The 22195-nt window shown below is 47.1% G+C and overlaps 1 protein-coding gene across 3 annotated transcripts in view; it reads left to right on the top strand.

The window, feature by feature from the left end:
- Positions 1–22195, top strand: part of LAMC2 (laminin subunit gamma 2) — a 96311-nt gene that overhangs the window by 52478 nt on the left and 21638 nt on the right. For all 3 annotated transcript variants that reach the window (XM_014586066.2, XM_027770087.1, XM_006143881.3), the window contains 13 exons: positions 1746–1882; positions 3201–3323; positions 4531–4720; positions 7223–7335; positions 8243–8461; positions 9078–9260; positions 9908–10153; positions 13388–13533; positions 14982–15138; positions 15443–15648; positions 17567–17646; positions 19512–19661; positions 20528–20672. In XM_014586066.2, coding sequence (XP_014441552.1) covers positions 1746–1882; positions 3201–3323; positions 4531–4720; positions 7223–7335; positions 8243–8461; positions 9078–9260; positions 9908–10153; positions 13388–13533; positions 14982–15138; positions 15443–15648; positions 17567–17646; positions 19512–19661; positions 20528–20672 — 2095 coding nt within the window. The remainder of the gene's footprint in view (positions 1–1745; positions 1883–3200; positions 3324–4530; positions 4721–7222; positions 7336–8242; positions 8462–9077; positions 9261–9907; positions 10154–13387; positions 13534–14981; positions 15139–15442; positions 15649–17566; positions 17647–19511; positions 19662–20527; positions 20673–22195) is intronic.

The raw sequence follows: 22195 nt of genomic DNA, 5'->3' as shown, positions 1-22195 counted from the left end.
TGACATGCATTCACATGAACTGGGGGACTCACTAGAGCCCTTTGGGCTGAGTCCTGTTGGGGTGGGATGGGCAGTTAGGAGCCCTTCCCTGTAGGCCGGTGCTGCTGCAGGGCATGGCTCACAAAGTGCGGACTGGCCGACTTGAAGCACTTCCCTCCCCTGAGATGGTTGTGGTCAGAGGGGCTGTGAGGTTGGTCCCAAAGGTAAAGGCTTCCTCCTCATTTCCTTAAAAGTAAGAAAGCAGGTTTTTTTTGGCACCCTGCCAATGACTTATACCTGGGTGGAGGAAATGCCGACCACATTCCTACCTGGTATTTTCAGGGTGTTCTTTGCTCCTGGGGTAAGGATAGGGAGAGAAAGCTTCAGTGTGAAAAGCCACTTCTTGAAAGCCTTTTTAATTTCAAAGTATAACACAAAATGAACAGCCACATAAACCCAAGGTCATCACCGCCAATGAGAAGAAATCGAACTCTGCTAGAAGGTACCGTGACAGCCTCCCTCCTGCCTAGAGGTGACACTATTCTGACTGTCATGGCAACCCCTTTCCACTTTTCTGCACTGTGTTCTAGCGCCATCCTGATCTGCTGTCGTTCAGCCTCTCTAACTCCCTCCCCACCTTCTCTGTCCCCCTCCTTCCTCTGCCACTTCCTTATTTTTTAGTCTTTTTTAATCTACAGATTTCCTCTCCATAGAAACCATAATGATTTTTTAAACCCTGTTCTTAGAGAACAATCAGTGCTTGTCCATTTCCAGCTGTTCTCTGAATTCTCTACGGTCGCCTGCTTTTCTGTGACACGGTGCAATGACCTCACCCCCATGTATGGTCCAGTGGCGTAGATGACATGATTTGGACGCAGATGTCCTTGCCTCAGCCACTTGAAACTATATGACCTTGGACAAGTTTATTGCCCTCTGGCCTTGACCTTGGCATCTAAGAAAATTGCAAATAGCAATTCCTACCTCATAGGGTGTAGGGAGGATTAAATGAGAGAGTGTAGGTAAGGGGCCTGGCACAGCATACACGCTAAATACGTGACCATTGGGACTATGCCTATTCTGTGGGGAAGGACGTGGTAGAGTTGAACAGAGAGGAAAGCAGTCCTTCCAGCTCTGCCGGCTCCCTTTGTAGTCCCAACATCTGAGATGGTCCCGGCAGTTGTGGTCCTAGAGAAGCCTCTGGAAGGCTGGGAAAGCCAGCCAGCGCTGTGTTGCAGTGTCTCTAGCCATCCTTTGTCATCCCTGTCATCCTCTCCCCTGCCCTGGTTCCCTGTGGACCAGATCTCGGGTGTGAGGGGCAGGGATGGTGATTAGTATCCAGTTGTCTTGGTGTCTGGGGGTTCGTGCAGCTCAGAGGGGGCTGAGGTAGAAGCCTTGCCTCCTGCCCTCCACCTTCCTACTCTGTTGTCCCCATTAAACACTTGCTCTAAGACAGGGCGACTCTGCCTACCCCTCCCTGTCTGGCCCCTGACCTCCACATATTTCCTCACCGAGGAGGGTCAAGACCACAAGACAGAGGTGTCTCTGCTATACCAGAGAGGTAGAAAGTGCGCTTTCAATTGCGGGGAGACTGTGATTGTCCATCAGACAGTCAAAGAGTGGAGGTGGGGTGGACAGCTTGGCCTCTCCCTCCCCCAGAAGTATTAATAATAGGGCTGAGAGAGAAAGTGAAGAGGCTGAACCAGTCACACAGTCCCCACGGAATAAGAATAACCCGTGACATCATCCTGACTTCCAATGCCCTGCAGGTGTCGAGCGGGTTACTATCACCTGGACGGGGCCAACCCTGAGGGCTGCACCCCGTGCTTTTGCTACGGGCATTCAGCCAGCTGCCGCAGCTCTACAGACTACAGCATCCATAAGATCACCTCGACCTTCCATCAAGGCAAGGCATTTTGTCTTTTAACCTTATCATAAAAACAAAAAACAAACAAACAAAAAAAAAAACAAAACAAACCTTTTTAAAAGTTTATTTGTTTCATGAAAGAGAGACAGAGAGATACAGTATTCTGGACTGGGTCCCACTGCCACAATCCACTCCACCCACACCCCCATCCTGGCCAGCCTTCCTTCCAGCATGCCCAGCATATTCAGGGAAGTCTCCAGATTCGAACTGTAACATTCCCCTGTGGGAATCACCTGGCAGAGCTTCACATTTTACCACTGTGCCTCCATCTAGCCCTCCAAGGAATTGAATTTTCTAGGTTTACGTTTTTTAAGCATTGTACAGGGCTTTGTGCTTACAGACAATCACGGGACAGACTCTGGAGTCTTTAGTGACCCTCTCATGGTTTTTAATGTACGTCAATTAGCTAAGGCAATAAAACATTCCCTGGTGTCTTGAAAACATCATAACTGAACAGTTCACTGAGACCTGTGTATGAATGGCTTAAAAGAATCACTAAAAAGAGACTAGGTTGTTACCCCCTGCATTTCCTAACCCCATCTAATTTAAAACCATAAACAAAATTATTCATTTGGATTGAGGAGCTTATGAAACTCTTCCTGGAATTCACATTACTAATAATACTGCTTTCATAGACATTAAAGGAGTTAATGTCTGTGAAATTGATTATCAAGCTATAGAGCACTATAAAAATAATGAGAATTGGTATTATTTTAACTTTAAGTCTGATTTTCTCTTGGACTGTATTGGATCCTGTCACCTCATTGAGGCCAGATGCTGTTTATATAACTATCAAAAAATGTAAATTACTGACAGATGAAAGCATTCTTTTTTAAAAAGACTTATTTATTTAACTTTATTTATTATTATTTTAGTTTACTATAGGGCACATGTGCTCACCAGAGACAGAGAGAGAGAGAGAGAGAGAGAGAGAGAGAGCGCGCAAGCGAGAAAGCAAGTCACCAGGTCCAAGACTTGAACCGTGGTCAACCATGTGTTAGTCTAGTGCCTTAACCACTGTGCCACCTGCTCACCCTGAATACATAATTTCTTATCACAGGAGTCAGTCTCAAAGATGAGAAGTCAAAGCCACTACAGGGTGGAAATGTGTGTGGTTAAGATTTGAGTAAAAAGTACATGGAGAATTTTAATTTTAAGAAATATATACTAATGTGGAAATATTAAGAAAACCCTGCCTGGTACTCACCACTAGGACTTTTTGGCAAGCAAATCTTATTTAACTCAATAGAAGATGAGGTTTTATCTTGGATGCGAAGTGCTTTCGTTTGTGTTCCAGATATTGACGGCTGGAAGGCTGTCCAAAGAAATGGGTCTCCTGCAAAGCTCCAGTGGTCACAGCGCCACCGGGATGTGTTTAGCTCGGCCCGACGATCGGACCCTGTCTATTTTGTGGCACCTGGTATGTGAGGGGTCTTTTTTTCCTAATCGAAGCCAACTTAGAAGAAGTCCAGTTAGAAAAATGGAGTATGGAAACAATATCGCCTGGGGTTCAAGGCAGCTGTATTTCCAGAACGCAGAGGGGGACTCAAGCCCAATTTGATAGTCACTAATACATAGCACATAGAACAAAGCGGAGAGCGCTGAAGGTCAGAGGCTGGCTGAGGTGCCTGCTTTAATCAGATGAGCAGTTTCTAGTTTTCCCACCCACATAAGAAATCAGGACTATGGTCAGATCTGTGGGTCTTTCGAGAAGCAGATGGGAAAGCAACAGCAAAGCATTTCTTCTTCTTCTTCTTCTCCTTCTCCTTCTCCTCCTCCTCCTCCTCCTCCTCCTTCTTCTTTAGAAAGATTATTGCTATAGGGTGCATGTGCTTGCTGGAGAGACACAGAGATACAGAAAGCGAGAAATCACCCTCCAGGGGGGATGGCCATGCCACAATCCCTTCTCCTCCATTCTCCTCTTGGGATCTTAGGTATGCACGCACAAGTGCCCAGCATGAATTTCAGGTTGCTGAGTTCGGGACTCGAACCATGGTTGACTATGTGGAAGTCCAGTGATGTATCCATTACTACATCTGCTGGTCCCACAAAGTGTTCCTTAAAGTCTCAAACATGTTGAAGTTCAAAATAAATATATGGTAGTCAGTGGTGTGTGCTTGAGTGGAAAAACTCTAGCCAGAATTCTAATCCTAGTCCGTGTCCTTAGCGCATCTGTAATTCCTGGGCGAGCTGTTCTCTTAGCCCTTCTGAACTTCAGCTCTCTTGAATGGTAAAGTGGGAATAGCTATGCTCGCTCCAAGAATTATTCCCATGAAATGTGATGATGTTTGTTACAGTTTCGTAAACTGTAAACGTTACCTAACAAGTGGCATTATTGCCGATATGCCTGGGAGTGTCAGGGCATAAGGGCCATGCCATGAAGTATGTTATAGATGGAATTGTCCCACAACAAGGCTCTTTTAGCACTGAGTAACACACCCTCCTTTTTAGCCAAAAATACAGCCAGGTTCCATGCCTTGTGCCGATTCTTCTGGCAGAGTGGCTTGGGGCCAGATGGTAGGTGGGAAGTGAGATTCCAATAGGAGTGACCAACACTGATGCCGACCTGCACAGCCATGCCGCCAATTTCTCCACTGATCTCAATCTTTCAAAATTCTATTTCACAGCCAAATTCCTTGGGAACCAACAGGTGAGCTATGGGCAAAGCCTGTCTTTTGACTACCGTGTGGACAGGGGAGGCAGACACCCATCCTCCCATGACGTGATCCTGGAAGGTGCTGGACTACGGGTCACGGCTCCCTTGATGCCCATTGGCAAGACCCTGCCCTGTGGGATCACCAAGACGTACACCTTCAGGTAAAACAGGAAGCCACCAGGGGGTCAAATAGTGCGACCTCTCATTACCAAATCCTTTGTTCATTCATTAAGTCATTATCCATTCATTTAACAAGCTTTTCTGAGTGCTTTTTACACGCTAGACGTGGTGTTATGTGCTGAGATAGGACATGATTTTGTTCCTCACATAGCTGACGAGCTAACAGGAGAGATAAATAAACATGATTATAGTGCCGTTTGTCAAGTGACAAGGATAGACAAGGTGACACAGGTGTTCTGGACACATGTAGGAGGCCCAGCTGACCTGCACCGTAGTGATCAAAGAAAGTTTCTCAAAGAGACATGACAAATATAAGAGCAGCTCTCTAAGGAAAGCAACGGAAGAAGAGTTTAGGGAGGCAGAGGAAATAGGCTTGAGAAGTTTGGAGCATTTAGACAATTCTGAGCAGTTGAGTGTGAGTGGAGTGTGAAGAGGGGGAGGAGTACAGTGAGAAGGAGGGTCAGAGAAAGAGGTGGGTGCGTGGGTGACCCTGTAGACCCTGTTACCCTGTAGAACGGGGATTCTACGTTGGTGCATTCAGAGATCAGGGAAGGGATCTGTGAGCTGTGCCTGCTCAGTGCTCAGCGCTGCCGTAGAGGCTGAGAGATAAAGACGGAAGCAGCCTTTGTCTCCAGGAGCTGATGCTCTGGGTGGCTCATAACATGTCCAGAAGCAAACACAGCACAGTGCAATCACTGCTTCAGCGGGGCATGCTCATGGGCTCAGTCTTGGGAAGAAAGGAACAAGGGGAGGAGTTGGGTGAAGCTTCACCAAAGAGGCAACTTGTGGGCTGAGAATGGGAAGAAGCACAAGAAGGAAAGTCATTCATGGGAACACCTGAAAAGGCAGCGTGTTGGGGTAACTGGCAAGCAATATTTGTGACTGGAACTCAGTACACAACAGGGGCACTGCGCAGATGAGGCTGAAAGACTAGAAAGGGACCATGATGCTGAGACATGTAGCTCATGTCCAGGGGCTTCGATCTTACCTATGGTGGAGAGCCACTGAAAGACAGTAAGTGGAGACGTGTCATGGTCATTGGTGAAGGCTGGGTGCAAAGACTGTGTGGAGGAGAGTTTGGGTAGGGTCCTTAACTGGATCTTCAGGACACGTTGGCAGTGGTCAAGTGGTTGGGAGCCTAGCTCAGGGCCAAAGGGCTGGGACTAGGGAAAAGAAGACCCACAGTGCACACACAGTTGCTGTACTTACATAACTGTTACTGGGGCTAGCAGGTGGTGTGGTGGTTAAAGTGTTGGACTCCCATGTGATCAATCACAGTTCAAGTCCTGGCCCTGGCAGCTTGAAATTCACACTGAGCACGTGTTTGCACAGGTCCAAAATGCCAAGAGGAGATGGGAGGAGAAGGGATTATGGCATGACCATTCCCCCTCCCCCCCAGGGGAGAGGGGTTGTGATTTCTCACTTTCTGTCTCTCCCTGTCTCTCTGGCAAGCACACATGCCCTATAGGGAAAATCTCTAAAAAAGTAAATAAATAAAACAACCGTTACTTATTCTAATGATGCATGCATGTCCGTGCACGCATGCACACACCCACAGATGCACACAGACACAGAAACCTCCTGCTTGAAACACCCATTCTCACCTTCTCAGCGTGGTGAACTTACTCTCTGAGGTTCAGCTTGCAGGTCCTTCTTTTGTATGACCCTTCTCAGAATCCCAGGTCAAGTTGCAGTGACCTCGTGCCCAGCTGTGGCATTGTGTGTGTGCATGTGCCACAGTACTCATGCGTTGTATTCTGACTACTTGCCTACCCAGCCACTCTCCTGCCTGAGCCCCAGTCACCTCTCTGAGGTTGTCTTTACATCCTCCAGCCTGACACAGCTTCTAGCCCAAACCCAGTGCACAGTTAACTTGCATTTAATGAATCAGCGAATGAAACAAAAAGGTTAGGGTTGTTTCTAGAAGAGATAGTCCAATTAAAAAATAATAGTAAAAGAAAATGAAAAAAAAAAACCAATCATGCAGGGGCTGATGATAGAACACAGGGAGGCATTTTGATGCCAAATTAAGCAGTAATGGATGTGGACAATGTAGAAAGTTGAAGCTAATTTTTAAAAAGAGCAAGTGAAGTGTGCTCAAATAGCAAATCATTTCAAAAACAAAGCCACAAATGAATACTAGCTCTTGAGGATCAGAACTTCTGGACTCAGTGATGTTTATAATATTGAGTTTAGCATGGTCAAGAATAGACAGTGGGATCTGAGACCCTGGGACCAGCATCGCTTCAGGTGGCGTGACCCTCGGACTAGATTTTCCACGTGGGGATGTCCCAGTCATGGCATTCGGTTTACCCTCTCCATGGAGAGAGAGCTCAGTTTGTGCCCCTGAGGAGGCGCTTCCAGTCCCTCTAATCAGGACTGCCAGGCAGTATAGCTGTTCCCACACTCTCAGGCATAATTTGTGGCAGGTTGGGATGTGATATGAGTCAGATTTTCAAAGATTTTGCTTCTCAACGGTGCAGGTTAAATGAACACCCAAGCAGTCATTGGAGCCCCCGGCTGAGTTATTTTGAGTACCGACGACTACTGCGGAACCTCACGGCCCTCCGGATTCGAGCCACGTATGGAGAATACAGTAAGTGACCAGGAGAAGTGCCTTTCTCTCTTCTTAGATTTGGCGTGAATTTGCTTCAGCTCCCTGAAATGGTGACAGTCTCCAAACAAGCGGATGAACTTCTTGGTCTGACCTAGAGTCTCTAACTGAATCTAAATTTTTATACTGTCGAAGTTTTGTTTTTTTTTTTAATTTATTTTATTCATGATAGAGAGCTTATTCTCACATGAGAAAGGGAGAGAGAGAAGAACCTTAGACAGGATCTTGTCATGCCTTGACCCCATTTCCCCAGCCTTCCAGCTCCTCAGGATCTTGGGTATGTGTCCGGCAAAGCTTTAGGCTGGCCTGGGGATTTGAACCTCTCGCTGGTCATGTGACCTCCACTATTACAATTCCATTCTCTTACCATCTGCATCACCAAGCTAGACTGGGAAGAAACAAAGCTGGAAGTAGGAGAGCTGTTTACTGACGACGTACTGGACCTGTGCTGTGTGCCAGGAGCATTATAATATAGTCATTGTTGTCCCATTTAATTTTCATCCCAAGCATAGGAGATAGATAGCATTGTTACTTCTCTCCTACAGTAAAAGAAACCCAGTCGTGGGAGGTCTGTGACTTGCCCAGTTCGAAGACTCGTGAGGGTGGGGCTGGACTCTCACCCCTGGTTCTTCCGACTCCAGAGCCTGTGTGCCCCTTTACCTTGGTTCATAAGAAAAATCTTAACCTCATACTTGCTCTGCAAACTGCATCTCCTGACTAAAACTTCCCAGCGTGTTGCCGGACTGCTCTGCCTCTCGGGGTGCTCTGTTGGGTGGATACCACCTGCCTTGGGCGAGGAGCTAAGAAAAATCAACTCCAAAGACAGACCCAACTTCAGATCTTCAGACTTTGCCAGACGCTATTTCTAACAGGGTTTTCTCTCTTGCAGGTACTGGGTACATTGACAATGTGACCCTGGTTTCAGCCCGCCCCGTCTCCGGAGCCCCAGCGCCTTGGGTTGAACAGTGTGTGTGCCCTGTTGGGTACAAAGGGCAGTTCTGCCAGGATTGTGCTTCTGGCTACAAAAGAGATTCTGCAAGACTGGGGCCTTTTGGCACCTGTATTCCCTGCAACTGCCAAGGGGGAGGGGCCTGTGATCCAGACACAGGTGAGTGAGATGTCACCTGGACCAGATGGCTGTGAGGGAGGGGGGGATGCTTGCAGCCAAGTGACCGAGGGCTCCCATGGAAGAGAAAGAGCTTTGTATGAAAGGTCCCCGTCCCCCAACTCATTTTAGAGATGGGGAAGGATTCTGGAGAGTAGGGCGGAGTCAGGGGAGATGGACGGGTGCCTAGATAGCGCAATCCTTTGCATTATGGACATGCCACAGGTTGCAAGAAAGGTGCTAGGTTACAGGAAATGGCTGTGCTTCAGGGCGGAGTGAGGGAGTTGGTGTCAGGTTGCAAAAATTGTGTGGGGAGATCAAAGGCAAGTCCCGGTCTGAATGATTGTGCCGACAAATGGTGTCTGGGCCTGCAGGTCTGGGGAGCTGGGCTAAGTCGTGGATACTGAAGGAAGTGTGTGCCTGTCATGGAAGACTGAGCGTCTCAGCCATGTTCCAGTGGGTGCTAGAGCAGGGGTGAAGCCCATGAGAAAGAAGTCGGAGAAACTCCAGAAAGGAAAGCCTCGAGTTCCTCCACTCTGAGCCCACGCAGCCTCCATACTGAAGGACATGTATTGCCTGCCCCTTGTCATGCCTCTGTCTGCCATTCTTCTGCTCCCAGGAGACTGCTATTCTGGAGATGAGAATCCTGACATCGACTGCGCCGACTGTCCCCTCGGTTTCTACAATGACCCACACGACCCCCGCAGCTGCAAGCCCTGCCCCTGCCACAATGGGTTCAGCTGCTCTGTGATGCCCGAGACTGAGGAGGTGGTGTGCAGTAACTGCCCCCCTGGGGTCACCGGTAAGGCCCAGGGCTGGCTGCCGCCTGCCCACCCTGTCCTGATGCTGTGGATCTATGTATATAACTTCCACTCTGAGGAATTTCCAGGCTGTTGTAATTCCTTAGGGCTCATCCAGACGTGTTGCTTCTAAAGATAAGAGTGCATGTTGCCCACAAAGTGGAGGGCATTGAGCAGGGGCTGAGTGTGAGACAGAGGAGGCCCCGCTAACACTGTTGGGGGGTTTATAATGGGGAGATGCAGTTTGCAGAGCAAGCACGTGGTTTGTTTTTCCTTAATGAACCAAGATAGAGTGGGAGCATTTAGTGACCTCTTCACTGTCACATCCCTCTGCTGGTTAGTCTGAAAGAATTCATCCTTGAGCGGCAGCCATGGTGGTGTGGCAGGGAACCATTTTCCGCCCGCGGAAGCGTCCCCCCGCCTGTGGAGCTGCAGGCTCAGCCGCCTAGGGGTGTGCTGTGTTCTAAGATCTGGGGGCTGAGTGCACTGTCTCTGCCATGTGCCCGGGTCTGCTCCTGTGGGTGTTGCTTCTGGCCCAGGGCAGCGCGTGTCTCTGGCTTCCAGAGCATAGCCTACCACTTTAGGCCTCTGCGTCTGGTCTTGTTGCTGGGGCATGACACTCTGGACTTTGACATTGGTTTTCTCCCAGGTGCCCGCTGTGAGCTCTGTGCCGATGGCTACTTTGGGGACCCCTTTGGGGAGCGTGGCCCAGTGAGACCCTGTCAGCCCTGTCAGTGCAACAACAACGTGGACCCCAGCGCCTCTGGGAACTGCGACCCGCTGACCGGCCGGTGTCTGAAGTGCATCCACAACACGGCTGGCGCCCACTGTGACCAGTGCAAAGCTGGCTACTTTGGGGACCCGCTGGCTCCCAACCCTGCAGACAAGTGTCGAGGTAGGCCTGCACCCCGAGACAGGCTGTGTCTGTGTATGGATGTGAATGTACCTGCTTGCTAGTGAGGACACATGGAAGCAGGAGCAACAGCAGTGGAAATTGTGAGGCTACCTGGGCTCTGAGCGCACTGGCCCTGAGCAGGCTAGACTGTTCCCTGTCCAAGGCCACAGTCCAGGTCTCCCTGCAGCAGGGCTCTGGAGAGAGGCTCCCAAATGGGTTAAATATAACTGAGAGAAGTGCAAGAGGTTGGGTTGACATTCCTAAGAGGAAGAAAAGACAAATGGAACCACCTCCTCTGCCCAGTCCCTAGGCAGGTAGCTGGGGAGTGGCTGCCTGCCTGTAAGAGGAGAGTGAGGTATGGCTGGAGACAGTCCAGCAAACAAGTGAGAAGGAGGAGGCCGGGAAGGCATTGGGACACCCCTTAGGGAGTCGGCATGACTGACATATAGAAGGGTACCTCCTAAGGTGACCAGGTTTACAGAGCAGCTCCCACAGCAGTCCGAAGGCTGCTCAGATCAAAGCACGAATGTGCAGGGCAGGCCCTCGCTCCTCTCTGGAACCTCTGCACCTGTACGTTCTAGAGGCAAGTTCAGTTTTTGAGAGACAGGCCTGCCCACGGACTCACCCGTTGTCGCAGCGGTCCCAAACTGGCCCTGGTAATCCAAACTCAGGACGTGTCTATTATAAGATCTAGAGTGGTTCTGGAGACCCAGAATAGAGGACTGCTGGTTTCCCAGAAAGGCCCAGAGATCTTCAGGGCACCCGGAGCCTTCCGCTTACACCAGAATCTCTGCCTGGAAATGCCCAAGGAGCTCTGGGCAATCTGGGGATCCTACCCAAGGCAGATATCCTTCGGAGATTACTGAGCCAGATTGGCTCTGATCCCAAGCTTCCGGTTAGCTCTGATGGACTGGAAGGCACGGCACAATAGGTAACATCAGCAATATGGGTTCAAGGCCAGTTTGGTAACATTTTATTATATTCTACTGATTGTGCCAACTAAGCCCTTTGAGCCTCAGTTTCCTCATAGGTATGAATAATACACGGGGTCTTCAAAAAGTTCTTGGGAATAAACGATCCATGGATTTAAAAATGTTTTTGCAATAAAATAAATTCATGGTGTAATTCCATTTTTTCCATGACAGTTTTTGAAGTTGCTTTGAGTTTAACTCAAATTGATTGCAAAGAAAAATAAAATAGCATACAAGAATGAACACTGTGGGGTCAGCAGGTGACAGGGTGGTTGAGGCGCTGGACTCTCACATGACTGACTATGGTTCAGGCTTGCTTTCTCACTTTCTCTCTCTCTCTCTTTCCATATCTTTCTCTGGTCAGGTTTTAAAAAATAATAATAAATGATTTTTTTAAAAGAATGAACACTGTTAAGTTCTCTTTATAATTATAGTTATAAAGGACCAGCAGTTGGTGTAATGGCTATGTCGCTGGACTCCCATGTAGTCGACCACCACTCAAATCCCGGACTCAGTGTCTTAAACTCATGCCACAGTGTGTGTGCATACATGCCCAAGATCCGGAGAGGAGAATGGAGGAGAAGGGATTGTAGCATGGCCATCGTCCCTGGGGGGCGATTTCTTACTTTCCATCTCTGTCTCTCTCTGTCTTTCTGACGAGCGCAGGCACCCTGTAGCAAAAACCTCTCCAAAAAAAGAAAAGTGTTATTCGTGGAGATTTCACTGGCTTTAGATCATATATTTATTTACTAAACTATCTTTTTAAATCACTTACCATGTACCTATGTAAGCCTAGATACTGAGATTATAATGATGCATAAGTCAGTCCCAGCTCTCAAGGAGTTCAAATGTTAATAAGAAAGACACATAAGGGGCTAGCAGGTGGCATGGTATTTAAGGCACTGCACTCCCACATGGCAGACCACAGTTCAAGTCTCAGACCTGGTAGCTCAAGGATCACGCCCAGCATATGTGCATGTATGCCCAAAATCTCGAGAAGAGATCGAAGGAGAAGAGATTGCAGTATAGTCATTCCTCCTGGGGGGAAGGGGGCAGTTTCTCACTCTCTCTCTCTTTCTCTCTCTCGCAAGGGAATGTGCTCTATGGCAAAAACTTTGAAAAAAAGAAAGACACGCAAATAATGATAGTAACTTAGATACATGATAAGTGTTTTGTGAGCACCAAAGAAAAAGCAATCTAGAGAATCACTGTCACCAGAATCCCTGTCATCATCAGAGCTGTCCCACCTTCCACTATTTTATCTTTAACCCCTAAAGGAAAAGTTGCACATAGTAGGTGCTTGATCAACTTGATTGCATTAATAAAGTAATGCTTTATTACTACATCAGAGGCAGCAGGCTTAGCTGCAGTGGAGCAGACAGTAGGGACACTACTGGATGATGCTGGAAGCCCCATGGGAAGGCTCTGGGTTCGTGTTCCAGGTCTTCCTAAACATATTGGGTATGCCTAAGGGCACGCCATGATACTGGCTGGCTGGCAGAGTGGAGGGGCTGGGGGAGAGAAGATCACAGGATGGAAACCCTATCAAGGGTGCCCCCCCCAACTCTCATGAAGCAAATGCAAAGCAAACAAACCAAACAGGGCCAACTCCATGGCCTGGTGGTTAAGGCAACCGGATCCCTCATGGCCTACCATGTGGGTGGAGTCCCAGATCCAGCAGCTTGAGAAGCAAGCCAGGGAGATGTCTACATATCTAGTACATACGAGGCTCAGAAGTGCCGGAGTGCTTTTTGAGCAAAGCCAGAGTGCCGGCCTGCAAGAGGCTTACAGTTTAACAGAGGGAGCAAACGAGCACTGGCTGAAATGACGGATGCCCTCTTCATCCACACACACCTGAAACCCACCTGTATTAGAAGTGTGCTTGCAGGCATAGCTGAGAGGTGAATATAACAGCATGAATCCCCATGGGCAAAGGGTTCTTCATCACTGGAGACTGATCATCTTCCTTTTGTCTTTAGTATACTTCTTTTATTTTTAAGAATTATTTGTTTAATTTTATTTATTCATTCATTAATTTTTTAATTTGACCACAAAGACACACACACACACACACACACACACACACAGAGAGAGAGAGAGAGAGAGAGAGAGAGAGAGAGAGAGAGAGACAGAAAGCAGGCTGCCAGGTCCAGGGCTTGAACCATGGTTGGCCATGTGGGAGTGTCCAGTGCCTTAATCACCACACCACCTGCTAGTCCCTCTTTACTTCAAGCAACTGAATTTATCTGTCTCTTGTCTCCAGCTTGTAACTGCAACCCCATGGGCTCGGTGCCCGTAGAGTGTCGAAGTGATGGTAGCTGTGTTTGCAAGCCGGGATTCGGTGGCTTCAACTGTGAACATGCAGCCTTAACCAACTGCCCAGCTTGCTATAATCAAGTGAAGATTCAGGTACCCTTGCTTCTTCTTACCACCTCCACCCACAGAATCCACTCCTCAGTGTCCCCTGGGTGGTTCTCTCACAGATCTAGGGCTCTCCTTGCCTCCTGGGGAAAGAAGTAGAGACTATTGTTTCTTTCTTTAAAAATTATTGTATTTGACCTAACTGTGGTGGCGCAGGCAGTAGGGCACCACCACGTGATGCTGGAGCCACATGGAAGTTTCCAGTTCAGGTCCCAGGTCCACCTGAACATGCCAGGCATGTGATTCTGCCTGTCTAGGAGGCTGTGGGGAGGATCGTGGCATGGTGAAAGCTTGTCAGGCATACCTCTCTCTCAAGAAATAAACTTAAAAAAACTTACAGTATTAAAAATGTAGTATAATATTCTAGGCTTGTGTTCTTAAATATACCATGTTCAGAATTCCTTTACAGAGGCTTTCTCATGTGGTACTCCTGCTAACTTAGTTGAAGTGGAAGAAATGTATTCTGACCTCAGCTTTCACTGGTTAAACAAGGCTGGGAATATTTTCCATGTTTCTAAAGGGGCATGGCCAGGTGGAAGTGAGAATCCCACCCTTGTCCCCTGACTCTATTCCTTCTACTATAATATGCCACTTTCCAGCCAGATTTTTTTTAATACTTTTTTTTTTTTTTGGAGAGGTTTTTGCTATAGGGCATGGGTGCTCACCAGACAGACAGAGAGAAACAGATAGAAAGCGAGAAATCACTCCCCAGGGGGTCTGGCCACACCACAATCCCTTCTCCATTCTCCTCTCGGGATCTTGGGCACGCATGCACACATGCCCGGCGTGAGTTTAAGCCACCGGGTCCGGGACTCGAACTGCAGTCGACTATGTGGGAGTCCAGCAACATAGCCATTAACACTAACTGCTAGTCCCTGTAGCCAGATTTTTTACCAAGAGATTTCCTTGTAAAAACAAATGAAGAAAAATATAAACATAAAAAAAAACATGAAGAGTCTAGACAGTCTGAACAGAAATGGCCTCCAGAAGTTTCTCATTTGAATTCGAGAGAAGAATGAATGTGAGATTGTTGTTAATTCTTTATTGTTTTCTGGAGTCGCAGGTAGGGGAGTAAAGGGCCCAAACAGAACTCCAAATGTAGAACCAACTCAACCCATTCTTTTATTTTTCATCTATTTATTTAATAAGACTTTTCTAGTACTTTCTTTGTCCCAGGCATTGTTCTAAGCATCTTAGAAATATCAACTCATTTAGTCCAAGTATTATTATTTTTATTCTACAGATAAAGAAAATGGCTCACCAAGATCACACAGCTGGTGGTCCATACTTAAAAGAGCCTAGGCTCTGGAGTGTAAACCCTTAGTCCCTGTGGTGTGCCAGGTGTTTCTGGGCTCCGAGCTGTGCACTCCTGGGCACCTGGTACAGGACTGTGGTCTCCATTGCCTGTTCTCAACCTCTTCCCTGTGTGGTTACAGATGGACCCGTTCATGCAGCAGCTTCAGAGCCTGGAGACCCTGGTGTCAAAGGCTCAGAGTGGCAGTGGAGCAGTTCTCAACACAGAGCTGGAAAGCAGGCTGCAGCAAGCAGAGCAGGCCCTTCGGGACATTCTGAGAGATGCCCAGATTTCAGAAGGTGATGAAGGCCAGCCTCCCTCTGGATAGGGGAGGACGCACATTCTTAGAAGGAATTGTGACACCAAGTCACAGAATCACCTGTGGCCTTCAGTTTGGCAGGTGTCTCCAGCCAACCCTTGCTGAAGTGGAAGGAGTGTCTGTGACATCCCTTGGGACCCTAGCGATAGAGATGAAGAAACAGTTGCATGCATTAAGTCATTGGGTTTTCATCATTTTGCCATGGCCAGTGAACCTTCCGTTAATGTCTGAGGTGGTGTGCTGACCCAGGAAGTGCTCATCATCCCGTTCTTTCTTTGGTTCAGGTATGAGCAGATCCCTCAATCTCCAGTTGGCCAAGGTGAGGAGCCAAGAGAACAGCTACCAGAACCGCCTGGATGACCTCAAGAGGACCGCGGAACGAGTCCGGGCCCTGGGAAATCAGTATCAGGACAGAGTTCAGGATACCCGCAGGCTTATCACCCAGATGCGCCTGAGCCTGGCAGAAAGTGAAGCTTCCCTGCGAAACACCGTAGGTTCGGCCGGGTTAGGGGACTGAGAATTACTGCTATATCAGGAGTCCTTTTCATAGATCTCACATTCTGCCTCTCTGGTTTTCTGGTCTACCTGGCAGGTAGTTGGACTTCTCTTCCTTATAACAGTTGCATCTATTCTTTATGTTTTGGGCCTCTTATAATTTCCCATTTTATTGCACTTTGTTCTTCTCCCTAGTTCATTTATTCCTAACACTCTCATGGTGGCCCTGCCTCTTCTTTCTGTAGATCTCTTAGCTCATTAGCTCTTGAGGGGCAGGATTTGTCTTACTGGTATTTGCATGCTCATACCCATGTGTGGCTGTGGCAAATATCTTCTGTATGATGGTAAATATCTTCTGTATGATTGAATGATTGAATAAAGGAATAAATAAATATGGAAAGAAGAAAGGAAAGATGGATGAAGGGAAGAAGGGAGACTGGGAGGTACAAAAGAAGGTAGTCAGGCAGGAAGGAGCCCAATAAAGACATTCTGAAATGGAGGAAATAAATCATTATTGATATGCTTGTCTTTCTTCTTTCTTTCTCTCTTTCTTTCCTTTCTTTTTTTCCTTTCCTTCTTTCGAGAATTTTGCTATAGGGCATATGTACTCACCAGAGAAGCAGAGACAGACACTTGAAAGTGAGAAATCACTCCCAAGGAGGATGGCCATGCCACAATCCCTTCTTCTCCTGGGATCTTGGGCTCTCCCCCCACCCCCATACACAAACACAGACACACACATGGTGTAAATTTTTAGCCACTGGGTCTGGAACTTGAACTATGATTAGATTAGCCATCTGAGAGTCCAGCGATGTAACAGCTATGCCTTCTGTTGGCCACACCAGTATGATTTTCTTTTCTTTCTTTCTTTTTTCTTTCTTTTTTTTTTTTTTTTTCCGAGAGATTTTTGCTGTAGAGCACTTGTGCTTGCTGGAGAAACACAGAGAGATAGAAAGTGAGAAATCATACCCCGCAATAGGGATGGCCATGTCACAGTCCCTTCTCTGCCATTCTCCTCCCTAGATTTCGGGCATCCAAGCACACATGCTAGAGTGAGTTTTAAGTTGCCAGGTGCAGGACTTGAACCATGGTTGCTATGTGGGAGTCCAGCGATATAATCAGTATGCATCTGCTGGTCCCCAGTGTGTTTTTTATTAAATGATGTAATTTGTAGTGTGATAGGGAGAGATTTGGCTGAGCACTCTTCCATTTCTGAATAAAGAAGGCTAAGGTGACAATAATATAAGTGGATGGATAGGAGATAAAGAAAGAAATTGAAAGATAATCAGATGCTATGATAAGGGAGTTGCATTAAAAATTAATGTGTATCAATTCTCCTTATTGCAAAAATATTTATTGAAGAAAATAAATAAAAATCCTCTATGATCCCATTACTGCTAACCACAGTTAAAACTTGGTGTATATTCTACTGGGCTTTAAACACATAAAAAATATGTACATAGAATATACTCTTTTTTTTTTTAGTATATTTGTTTTTGTATATGAACTGTTTTTGAGCTTAGATTTCTACTTCATTCTTATCTATAGAGACTTTTTTTTCCTTAACTTATTTAATTTAGTTATTTAAATTTTGACCAGAATGAGAGAGAGAGAGAGAGAGAGAGAGAGAGAGAGAGAGAATAAGTGATAAAGCAAGCTGCCAGGTCCAAGACTCGAACTACAGTTGGCCACATGGGAGTCTAGTGCCCTTAACCATTACGCCCCCTGCCGGCCCCCTCTGTAGAGACTTTTTAAAAATGGAATGATCCTGGTGAGTGGGGACTCTTGGTGTGAGCTGTCGTGTGTAGGATCCTGGGTGGCTAACGACAGGTGTTTCTGACTGCAAAGATGCCCCACATGCTTGGGCTCCAGGGTCAATGGCAAAGCCTTAACCAATTCTCCACTTTCCACAGAACATCCCTCCTGCCGACCATCACGTGGGGCCAAATGGCTTTAAGAGTCTGGCTCAGGAAGCTGCGAGATTGGCAGACAGGTGAGCACTGCGGACAGCGCCTCCACTTCAGACCATCCTGCAAGGCCAGACTTGAACCAGACACTGGCATGCAGGACCCAAGCTGCACTTTCACTCCCTGCAGGCTCCTTTGCAGCCATCCGCTGCCTCGAAGTCCTTTCACCACTTGGGTTTTAGTGGATGTAGGCGGCCACAGGGCAGGGTTCATTTGGCAGGAGTTGGGGGTGGGGGTGTTCCTACCCCAGATTTCTCTGTGACTCACAGCGTGGCTTTGTGGTATGTCAGATGAGAGTCCTCTGGCCATGTGAAATGAATCAGCTCTTGGAAAAGAACATTCTGCAGCTTACAGGGACTCCTAGGCTCTCACACCAAGCCTGGGAGCAAGTAGCAACCAGTTGTTTGCTGGCTCGGCAGGGCCAGGTCCGCAGGGGGGCTTCCTTCTGGAAACTGGCTCCTGAAGGGCCCCAGTGAAAACAGGCAGCTCCCCTCACCCGGCCCTGACTCTAAATCTATCCTGTTTAAGGGATTTGCTGTGGTATTCACTCAGCAGAAGGGGGCTGACTTTGGTTTTCTAGCAGGAGCTGCCTCCCCAGTGTTTTGTATTGTTTAGTTTCTAAAGAATTATTTAATTAAATTAATTTATTATTTTAAAGTTATCTACAAGGTACATGTGCTTGTCAGAGAGAGAGAGACAAAGAAAGAGAAAGTGAGCAAGCAAGCTGCCAGGTCTGGGATTCGAACCACAGTTGGCCATGTGAGAGTTCAGCGCCTAAAATACCACACTACCTGCCAGCCCTGTTTTGTTTATAAATCACTTTCTAGAGCCAGGAGGGCAAAAGCATCTGGGGGACTTTTATTAACAGGCTTTGTACCCTTAGTGGTGGGGCTGATGATTTAGAGTTCTAGCAAACCTGAGTAGGGGGTTGGATCTTGGATGAAATGAGACCTACGGGGCTCTTCTGCAGAAAACAGCATCCAAGAGCAACATTTTATCACCTGGGCTTGCTCCCTCCTCTCCTGCCCCAACTCCAGGCCTCCATGGATCAAGCTGTGGGTGGAAAAGGTTGCCACACGGCCCATGACATGAAGCTAATTTTCGACCTTCTGCTTCTTTTTCTAAAATTTATTTTTAAAAGAAGTTTTTGCCTTAGAGCTAGTGCACTTACCAGAGAGGGAGAAAGACAGAGACAGTGAGAGAGAAAGTGAGAAATCACCCCCGGGGTAGATGGTCATGCTGCAGTTCCTTCTCCATTCCCCTCCTGGGATCTTGGGCACACACACACACACACACACACACACACACACGCCCAGCATGAGCTTAAAGCCACCATGGTCGGTCATGTGGGAGTCCAGCAATGTAAACACCATGCTGTCTGTTGGCCCCAGACCTTCTGCTTCTTGATAGTTCCCTTATTTCCTCTAATTGGAGTCTGCTCTGTTTGGCTTTTATAAACCAGACTAGTTAGTTCACTTATTCCTCTCCCTTTATTTAAATGCAAGGACCAGGGTCAACAGGCGGTTTGGTGGTTGAGGTGCTGGATTCCCACATGACCAACCATGGTTCAAGTCCCAGGCCAGGTGCTCACCCAAGAGACAGAAAGCAAGAAATCATCTCCCAGGGGGCATGGCCACACCGCAATCCTTCTCCTCCATTCTCCTCTTGGGATTTTGGGCACACATGCACACATGCCCAGTGTGAGTTTTAAGCTGCCAGGTCCAGGACTTGAATCACTGTGGACTACGTGGGAGTCCAGCGATATAGCCATTATGCCATCTGCTGGTCCCAATAAATAAATGTTTTTAAAAATTAAATGAAAGAACTAAAGGAAGTCCTTTGCTATGAAGATTCTAATAAGATTCTAATTCTTTGTTTTGAATCCTTTTAGCCACGTTGAGTCAGCCAGTGATATGGAGCGCCTGGCGAGGGAAACTGAGGACTATTCCAAACAAGCACTATCACTGGCTCGCAAGGCTCTGAGTGAAGGAGGTGGCCCAGCCAGCCTGGACAGCTCCGCGGTGCAAGGACTTATGGGAAAGTATGTTCCAGCGGGTTCTCACGTGAACTATAAACCCAGGTTCTCTCAGGGCATGGTGCAAACCACACTGGAAGGGAACCATGTTTCCTTAGAACATATATATTACTAATAAGAGGAACAAGAGAATGAGAGTATTACTTTGGGGGAAAGTAGAAATCTTTAAGCCTGGACGGGAAAAATAGGTTAATTATTTAAGTCAACTTTCTGTTGTGATTGAGAGATTGCAATACTTGAAGACAGGATCCTCTTCTATGGTGTTTGGAAGGGTATGAATAACTCATCTGATGGCATGAGGGATATAAAAATAATGTATTTATATGATCAAGAATTGGGAAACCTGGATTAAATTTTTCCAAACCAGCCTGATAAGGCTTATGTTTAGATTATGGAGAGAGACACCTAACCTTGTTTGGTTCTTCTAATTATTTCAACTACATACTTTTCTTTCTTCTCTTTTTCTTTTTTTCTTTCTTTTTTTTTTTTGGAGAGATTTTTGCCATAGGGCATGTGCACTTGCCGGAGAGACAGAGAGAGATAGAGAGATAGAAAGCGAGAAATCAACCCCCAGAGTGAGATAGCCATACTGCAGTCCCTTCACCTCCATCCTTTTCTCTGGATTTGGGCATGCATGCACACGCACCACTTGTTTCAAGTCACTGGGTCTGAGACTCGGACTGTGGGTTGACCATGTGGGACTCCAGTGCCATTGCTATGCCACCTGCTGGCCCCTTAACTACATATTTTTCAAACAACAGGATGAATTTTTGCTTTTATACAAAGAATGACCTAACTCCTCTTTTTTGTTTTTTGTCTTTGTTTTGGCTTTTAAATATTACTAATCTCCCCTCCCTGCCTCTCCTCTGCAGATTGGAGAAAACCAAGACCCTGGCACAGCAGTTGGCAAGGGAAGCTACTCAAGCTGACATTGAAGCCGACAGGTCTTATCAGCATAGTCTCCGCCTTCTCGATTCCGTGTCTCAGCTTCAGGGAGCCCCTGCTCTGTCCTTCCAGGTGAGGGCATCTAGTTTTCTTTCTTTTTTTTTTTTGGAGAGATTTTTGCCATAGGGCATGTGCACTTGCCGGAGAGACAGAGAGAGATAGAGAGATAGAAAGCGAGAAATCAACCCCCAGAGTGAGATAGCCATACTGCAGTCCCTTCACCTCCATCCTTTTCTCTGGATTTGGGCATGCATGCACACGCACCACTTGTTTCAAGTCACTGGGTCTGAGACTCGGACTGTGGGTTGACCATGTGGGACTCCAGTGCCATTGCTATGCCACCTGCTGGCCCCTTAACTACATATTTTTCAAACAACAGGATGAATTTTTGCTTTTATACAAAGAATGACCTAACTCCTCTTTTTTGTTTTTTGTCTTTGTTTTGGCTTTTAAATATTACTAATCTCCCCTCCCTGCCTCTCCTCTGCAGATTGGAGAAAACCAAGACCCTGGCACAGCAGTTGGCAAGGGAAGCTACTCAAGCTGACATTGAAGCCGACAGGTCTTATCAGCATAGTCTCCGCCTTCTCGATTCCGTGTCTCAGCTTCAGGGAGCCCCTGCTCTGTCCTTCCAGGTGAGGGCATCTAGCCCGTGTACCTGGTGTGTAGAAGAGGGTCACAAATGCTTTCTTCTCTGGGGTTCCATAATGCTGTTCAACCCTTCAGCTCTCTCTCCACGTTGATCTTTCTTGCTTGAGAGTAGAAAGATATGTACCCTTCCCACGACCTCCTTCCTCATTCTTACACCCCAGCTCTAGTCTCTGGAAAGGCCTTGGCCCATCCTGAACCATCAGTGAATATCTCTTCTGTAACTCTGGGGACTATTGAATCCTGTGGAAACGATTGTGAAGTTTGCTGTTTATACTTTGGTCAGGCGATAGCATATTTTTATGTTGAGCCACTGAGAAGACATTTTTTTTTCCAAAAGTTTTACATCATTTCTACATCAATTCCCTTAAGTAGTCCAAACTTAACAGATTGAGAAGATTTGGATTGCTACTTATAGCAGAAAGCACTCAGTAATTTCCATGGACATATGTAAACTAACAAGTAAAATTAAAAAAAAAGAAAAAAAGGACAGGAGCCAGCAATGGTGTGGTGATTAAGTGTTGAGCACCCACATGACCAACCATCATTCAAGTCCTGGATCCAGTGGCTGGAAAGTCACAGTGAGTGTGTGTGAATGCCCAAAATCCTGAGAGGAGAAGAGGAGAAGGGACTGGGAGGCGGTCATCCCCCAGGGGGGTAATTTCTCACTTCCTCTATCTCTGTCTCTCTGGTGAATGCACATGTCCTATGGCAAAAACCTAAAAAAAAAAAAGAACAGAGGGAAAGCCTGTCTGACACTAGGGGACCTGCTGCCTGACCTCCATCGTGTAATCGGCCTCGTTGCTGTTAGCCTCTGGCCTGAGTGGCCAATCACTATTTTCCTGGCCTCCTGAGCTGTTGCTGCTGTGAAATGCCAAGCCCTGAGAGGCTGGCGTGGTAACTGGTGAGATGGAACGTCAGACTCATTCATGTCTTTGGACTTGCAG

This window comes from Tupaia chinensis, unplaced genomic scaffold (assembly GCF_000334495.1).
Source record: "Tupaia chinensis unplaced genomic scaffold, TupChi_1.0 Scaffold000112_1, whole genome shotgun sequence".
NCBI classification, from domain to species: Eukaryota; Metazoa; Chordata; class Mammalia; order Scandentia; family Tupaiidae; genus Tupaia; species Tupaia belangeri.
This window is presented reverse-complemented; position numbering and strand designations above follow the sequence as displayed.